Source organism: Dreissena polymorpha, chromosome 3 (assembly GCF_020536995.1).
Source record: "Dreissena polymorpha isolate Duluth1 chromosome 3, UMN_Dpol_1.0, whole genome shotgun sequence".
NCBI lineage: Eukaryota > Metazoa > Mollusca > Bivalvia > Myida > Dreissenidae > Dreissena > Dreissena polymorpha.
Window position 1 is genome coordinate 5277945 of NC_068357.1, and position 8137 is coordinate 5286081.

Consider the following 8137-nt stretch of genomic DNA (forward strand, 5'->3'; position numbering starts at 1 on the left):
GACATCAGATTCAGGCTAGTTCATTTTAAGAGGAGCTGGTCCGATGGTCTTGCTGTAAAAAAAGTTAATGACAAACCCTGTATATGCCGAATTTTATTTGAAAAAAAAGGAATGTTTGTGTTAAAGCAATTCTTGAGCACTTGTATGTGCTCATGTTGCTCAAAAGAAGAATGGCTGATAAAACAGAAACTTGTTGGATTGTAAATGAAAGTTATTTAAAAGTTTAATTACTGTTTAAGTTTTAATAAATTATGTCTAGTGAATCAAATTGTTAAGTTTTGTTGGCCTAATGCCTATTGAAATCCAGAACTCTCCCTTTTCGGTGTGACATCTCAATACAAGGTAACCACGTGCGTATGGTATGTTGTTGCAGATGTGTATCAGCTTTGTGTGGTTAAACACGTCGTAAATAAACAATTTTGACATGGATTTAAAGGGAATTAAACACATATTTGAAGTTAAATCGTTTATTGTTGCATTATTTGCATGAATTCAGAAATTCTGTGACTTGTTTCCTTGACCGCTTGATATGCAATAAGTGGAGGATATAATGTCAAACATTTTTTTCACCTATGATTGCATGTGCAGAAAATTCATCGTGTGGAAGGCCTGTTTTTGGACCGAAAGTGTCATCCCTGATTAGCTTGTGCAGAATGCACAGGCTAATCTGGGATGACTCTTTACGCACATGAATTTAACCCCCTTTTCACAGAGCCCATTTGCATGATTCATGCAGGAGTTTGTTTTGGGGTAGATTATAATGATGTTCCTCCAATATAAAAAGCACCTTTATGGTTTTATTGAAAATTCATTATCATTTCCCATATTGCATTGTTTGTTTGAACCATTTATAAATAATAAAGGAATGAAATTCCGAACAGCAATGAAATAAATTACATTTTGTAGGATGTTCATATTCAATTCACTGTACCCTTACCCTCACAGACATGGTCCCCTCCCCGTAGGACAGTTATTTCCGGATGGCCCTTATAAACGCAAAAGACGATAATATAAGTACCAAAGTGTCCTACTGTAAGTGCCAAAGTGACTTAAATGTGAGTGCTTTACTAACTTGCTACTGCCACAGCACCATGGTGCCACAACTAGAAAATGTCCACCGTTTACTTTTTCAGCTGATCTCAAGTCTCCAGTATGACTGCTGGATCCATTGCAGTGCCCACCATTGTGCCATTGCGGCCGCCAATTCCAGGCAAGCCCAAGACATCCATTGACTCCAACACTAAAATTGAACTCAGTACAGGTAATATCAAAATTTATTTTCATATATTTTAGTGTTTCTTTTGTATTGGATGATGTTCTTAATTTTAGCTAACCTGAGCACAAATTATTAATAATTGCAGTTTTCAAAGAAGTTGTATAGCTCATCTGATTTTGTACAGAATAAGCAAAGCAGCTGTCATGGTAAAAACTATAGTTGTTACATTTGTTATCATTTTTAGCTCATCTAATTTTTGAAAAAAAATTATGAGCTATTGTCATCACCTTGGCGTCGGCGTCGGCGTCCGGTTAAGTTTTGCGTTTAGGTCCACTTTTCTCAGAAAGTATCAATGCTATTGCATTCAAACTTGGTACACTTACTGACTATCATGAGGGGACTGGGCAGGCAAAGTTAGATAACTCTGGCGTGCATTTTAACTGAATTATGTGCCCTTTTTATACTTAGAAAATTGAAAATTTTGGTTAAGTTTTGCGTTTAGGTCCACTTTTTTCAGAAAGTATCAATGCTATTGCATTCAAACTTGGTACACTTACTTACTATCATGAGGGGACTGGGCACGCAAAGTTAGATAACTCTGGCGTGCATTTTGACAGAATTATGTGCCCTTTTTATACTTAGAAAATTGAAAATTTTGGTTAAGTTTTGTGTTAAGGTCCATTTTATTCCTTAAGTATCAAAGCTATTGCTTTCATACTTGCAACACTTACTAACTACCGTAAGGGGACTGTGCAGGCAAAGTTATGTAACTCTGACTGGCATTTGGACGGAATTATGGGCCCTTTATACTTAGAAAATTGAAAGTTTGGTTAAGTTTTGTGTTTTGGTCCACTTTACCCCTAAAGTATCATAGATATTGCTATCATACTTGGAACACTCGCAAACTATCATAAGGGTACAGTAAAAGGACAAGTTGCATAACTCTGGATGTCATTTTTACGGAATTATGGCCCTTTTTTGACTTAGTAACTTTGAATATATGGTTAAATTTTGTGTTTCGATCCACTTTACTTCTTAAGTATCAAGGCTATTGCTTTCAAACTTCAAATACTTTCATGCTATCATGAGGTTACTGTACCTGGCAAGTTGAATTTTACCTTGACCTTTGAATGACCTTGACTCTCAAGGTCAAATTATTAAATTTCTCTAAAATTGCCATAACTTCTTTATTTATGATTAGATTTGATTGATACTTTGACAAAAGTACTCTTACCTGACATACCACAATAGACTCCACCCAAACCATCGCCCGTGCCCCAACCCCCCCCCAAACCCCCCCCCCTATTTTTTTTTTTTTTTTTTTTTTTTTTTTTTTTGTAAGATCATCTCACAAATGACCACCACACCCTCACACTATACCCCCCCCCCACCCCACCCCCTCCCCAATTTTTTTTTTAAACGGTTAAAAAACAAAACTATTTATTTTGATTATTTTATGTTTGAAATACCGTCCAACCATTGCACCCAAGAATCCCCCCCCCCCACCCCCCCTCCCCCCACCCGAATCCCCCCCCCCTATTTTTTTTTTTTTTTTTTTTTTTAAGATCATCTCACAAATTACCACCACACCCTCACACTATACCCCCCCCACCTCACCCCCCCCCCCCCCATTTTTTTTTATGAAACGGTTAAAAAACACAAATATTTTTTTTTTTATTTTATGTTTGAAATACCGTCCAACCATCGCACCCAAGAATCCCCCCCCACCCCCCCCCCCCCGATTTTTTTTTTCCTTTTTTTCGCATTTTTGGAAGAAAATGTAATAAATGTCCACACCCCCACACAATGCACCGCTCTTTACTCCACCCCTCCCTCCTTTGTGATTGAAAATGAGAGTCCCTTCACCTTTAAAAAGAAAATAGATGAGCGGTCTGCACCCGCAAGGCGGTGCTCTTGTTAATATAAAACACCAATTATATAATTACTCTTTATGGAGATATAAAGGACACAAAAGTTGCTTTGTTAATAATTGTAAGAAATAGTTCGGTAACATTTACATTTCAAGTAATTGTTAAAAAATGCTTCATTAAACAATGTTCCAGTGTGTAAACAAATTGTTTAAGCTCTGTTTGTATTGATGTGAATGGTAGAGATTATTGGATGTATGCAAATAAACCAAATTAAATTCAGCTTAAATCGTACAAGGTTTTTCATAAAAGTGTTTGTTTTGTATATTCACCTAAAATATTTGGACAAAATGAAGCGTTCTGGCTGTACGTTATTTAGTCATTCTTTAATGAATCATTTATTCAGTCTTTTTTTCGTACTTTTCAAACATGCAAAGTTATGCAGATTTTTTTTATTTAATGTGTTTTTGTCAGAATTAGCTTATAAACTATCTGACTATATCAGAAATTACCTGGGCTTAAAAATGTAGACATACAAACTCTACCTGACCTGTTTGACTCCTAATTTTGTATATACTTGAAAGAGAATGTTTACAATAAACTCTGACAATTTACTTCATTTTTAGCTAGTGACATTTAACATTTCCATAACAAGGATAAATTACTAGATAGGGACTTTAAAATCCCTTTAAATTTTGTTCTCCTCTCATCATTCAAGTATTGTGATGCAATAGTGAATATTTTAGAGAGCAATGGAGCAAAGATCTACTACACAATCAATGGAACTAAGCCAGATCCCTTTCCAAAGGTTGGGTCTGCCAAGTACACGATGGAATATCAGGGACCTTTCACACTTCCCGCAGGGAAACAGACCGTGAAAGCTGTGGCATTGTCTCCGTATGTATATACATTACAGTTCTGTTATATCTCGGTTTGCAGGATCTACTGATCCCAATGGTGATTATCCTGATCAAGATATATAACTTGTCAGATCATTCATGCATGTTGACATGTATGAATGTACTAATGTGTATTAATGTTGCGATCAGGATGTCCCATGTCTGATCCCCACATTGGGGGCATTCTCATGGTCTTATGACACAAATTACTGGTGCTATCTTAGACATTAACTGTCTCAATAAGCCTAAAGCTGTCAATACAATTGCGCTAAAATAGAAAGGTTTCTTATTTAAAAAGTGATCAGCAAAGATAGAGGCTGACTTCTATTGTTTACTTTTTTGTTCCTACACGCACACCATTTAACTAATAAGGGAGTCAGTAATCAGAAAACTGTGCTTAATTTGGTTAGTAATTTCAGCTTACGGGGAATTTTTCTTTCACTTGCTACCATAAAGCTTCAATCTTAAATGAAAATTAATATCAATACTTAATGTATCGGAAATTTTTGCTGATGATACCACCAATTCATGCAGTGTTGTCGGAGCACCATTTTTTGAGTAGTTGATAATATGTGATACCAAACTAACTGTGGTTAATTTGAGAAAGGGAAATTTAGTCGTCTTCACGTTGAGAACTCAAACACATAAACTTCAAATCATGCCATAGACATCGCTAAAGCAATTTGCTTCATTTTGATCATGCATGCTACGTTTCAGGGATGGAATGCGTGAATCCAACGTGGTCACGAAGGTGTTTGAAGTGGACTACGTGGCGCCCCCTGTGATGCCACCAGAGGATGACGATATGGGGTTCCAAGATGATCTGCAAAAGGAGAAAACCATGGTGACAAATTTGGAATCTATTATTGATGTATTTATTCTGTGGAATCAAGTTTCTCATACTTATCAGATACTAAGGCTTTTCTAATCTGTTGTTACCCCCATTTGTTTGACATAGAGATATTAAATTATCAATAACTAATATTTATTTAAAACATGTTCAAAAACATTAATAGAACGAACGACATTATATATTTTCATTAGAATTAGATAAAATGTTTTCTACTCCATTTATTTTATTGTTACTGTGATTTTTACCAATATATATATAATTGTTATCGTGACTAGTTAAACGTGAGGAGAGCTCAGAAGGATCTGATGATATCACAGCGGTCAGCTTGGACTGATGTCCAGCGAATGAAGAACTTGACCAATCGAATGGAAGGTGGGTCATCTAGAGACAGAAACACAGTGTCCAAAAAACAAAGTATATGGACCAAAAAAAAGTGGAACCATGCTAAACCTTAACCTGTTAAGCACTTTGACGTGCCTGTAATTCCTTTCTTGCAAGATTAAAGTTTAATAGCCGTCATTTTCATCCCTTTGATACTGACGAACAGCAAACAACATAAAACATGAACTGACTGCGAGTTGCTTGCAGGCTGTTCTGGTTTTAGGCTTCCTGCATATGGCCATATTTTGCTTCTGCACATGAAAGGGATTATTTATAACCACTGAATAGTGAATAGACATAAACAAACAACAAAAAGATATGCATGGTTACACAAAGCTAATAATCATTTCCAGCAGTAGTTTATTTGATATTGTTGTTTTTAAATAAATTGGATTGGTACAATCTGGCATGTAAGAGTTTACGTTCTTGCATTTCAGTTTTTTGCTCTTAACATAAAAATGCATGCTCTTGTTTACTTTTACACTCCTTAGGCTTAGTCAAAATTCACTGTTAACATGTCACTAAACTGCAATGTTCGTATCTTTTTGTCTTAATATAGTGACTATGTGGTCTCTAATACATAGTGTAACAACCAGGAATCAAATTCCCTTAGGCATTTTTTTAAACTTTAATTACGAGTTTTCTCAATTGGTTATATCATTTGCTATTTCATTGTTGTTTCGTGCACAGACTCTAGATGAGTCAATATATGCTCTGTGTTTCGTGTGCTGTTTTATCTGACTTTTTTTCATCGTTGTCAATATTATTAATCTGTGTGATTTGATACCACACATCTAAACTTCTGGTCGTGGTTATTCAACAACAAACAATAAAGTACATGAATTATTTCGATTCTAACACAATTTTTACTAAAGCTTTATACAATGTATCTTATTTTTCGTGAGTACTTGTGTGAAGTTCCGCCCATAAAATAACTTTTGGCTGTTCTGCTGATCAAATCCGGGACTTTCATTCATTTATTGCTGGATTACTACGCTGGTGGAAAACTATCGGCATGTTTTGTTTAGTAACAGCGCGTGCTTTCAGTGTATAAGGTCCGCCCACAATTATTGCAGAATATCCGATTTTCCTCTTTGTTTATATGAAATTTTACTGTTTTATGCATGAAATGCACAATTTCCACGAGGATAACATCAAGATTTCCATCCCTGAAGTGACTGTCAACGATTTTATCGTGGACGAGAACACATTACGGACCGATTCATTAGTGTGCTAGGTATAAGCCATTGAAATCATCGATTGATATTGACACGGGTTATTCACGCATGACTAATACACAACCACGCGAATCTTCGCTGCTTGGGGTCATACTAGTCCGCTGACATGCAATAAACTGGTCCTGACCGGTTTAGAGTCTGCAGCGAATGGTATATCACACCTAATCGAGATAAGAATGTAAATAGGGGGTGTTAGCATGTTCACTGTGTAATCGATTTCATGACATGCGAATTTAAGCAAACAGAATAGGACCGACTGTTTGGGATTTTCAATCGGTCTTTCAAGAACCCAATCGGTCTAAGACCGACAAAACCGAAAAAATATGATCCCTGGTAACAACCTGTAGGGAGGATAAAATATCAGTTAACCAGTTTTCCAATAAACTGTCCAATCAATAGTGATACCTTAGTTTCTTATATGCCTGTAATAAAACAGTGTTGATCAAATATTTAAATTCATAGTTTATATCTACTACAAAAAACAAGAGCAATTCTGGTACAGGTATTTTTGAGTATTATTATCAGTAAGAAAAAGTTATAGATAAATAGTAATTTACAGGGTATATTCATTTTAATAATCAGTACCATTTTCAATTCTTCAGACATGGAAATCAGGGGAAGTCACCACCGTCATCCAGGCACAGGAACCAGGTTCCTTAACTCTAGACATGAAAGGTCACCTGACAGAGATGTGAGTTGAAGTTGTCTCCCTTGTTTTTACAATTTTGTTAAAGTTTTGGATATCATTTGAGATGGCTTTATCATTTAAAATGTATAAAACATATACTTAATAGCGATTTGCAATAACCCATAGGACTTAATTTTGAACCTTTTGACAGTTTTCATAATGTAGTTGGCGTAATAAGTGAGATTAAAACTCTTTTATTATTCCCAAAACACTTGCAGACATGAAAAGTTTTAATGTTCGTTCTTAATTTACGCAAGTTTAATATTTTATTAGTAGAAGTCCTTTCTGTTTATATTATGTCTGCATAAATAGTTTAGCATGATTTTTTTTTTAAGAAGGTTAGAGTAAATAATATCACATTACTTTATATGAACTTTTATGCAACATTGTGGACATGTGTAAACTACTATGAAAGGCTCATTTACAAGCAAATCTTGAAATGTCACTGATACAAGTACAATTGGTACAATGAATCTAATATTTGTTTCCTTCCTGCAGCCGATGTCCAGTCGCAGTCACAGAACCCCCAGTCCCCGTAGAGTGCGACACCTGCCAGACAACACTACCCAGGCCATGAGGCTTCAAAGGGAAACAGACTTTCTCAAGTATTGGGCTGAAATATTGAGGCACACTCAGGGAAAGGCAGTACGGAAAATCAGGGACAACACTCTCTGCTTCCATGGAAGTTTTTGTTTAAAGGAAGTCTCTTTTAAGCAAAAATCTAGTCTAGGTAGAAATAGATGTCCCTGATTAGCCCGTGCGACATCTTTTTCCAAGAGTGCAGCTCCTATTGATGTTTATGATATAAGTAGAGATTTTATGCATTCTTTGGAAAAGTGATGTTAATGCATCTGCTTTATGTGTATTAAGTTTGTGCTGGCCGGTACATTGAGATTATATAGTGTTTGTGTTTAAAGGAAGTACTTCATGGAAGAGCCTTACCATGGATAATACTTGAGCATGTTGTATTGAACATGTTTTTTTTCTACGGCAC

The 8137-nt window shown here is 35.8% G+C and overlaps 1 protein-coding gene across 1 annotated transcript in view; it reads left to right on the forward strand.

The window, feature by feature from the left end:
- The window catches only part of LOC127872869 (double zinc ribbon and ankyrin repeat-containing protein 1-like), a 45551-nt gene that overhangs the window by 3654 nt on the left and 33760 nt on the right, over positions 1-8137 (forward strand). Inside the window, exons 2-7 of the mRNA XM_052416329.1 lie at positions 1134-1261; positions 3831-3981; positions 4701-4827; positions 5112-5208; positions 7058-7146; positions 7642-7748. Of these exons, the coding sequence (XP_052272289.1) occupies positions 1153-1261; positions 3831-3981; positions 4701-4827; positions 5112-5208; positions 7058-7146; positions 7642-7748 (680 nt within the window). The 5' untranslated portion in view covers positions 1134-1152. The remainder of the gene's footprint in view (positions 1-1133; positions 1262-3830; positions 3982-4700; positions 4828-5111; positions 5209-7057; positions 7147-7641; positions 7749-8137) is intronic.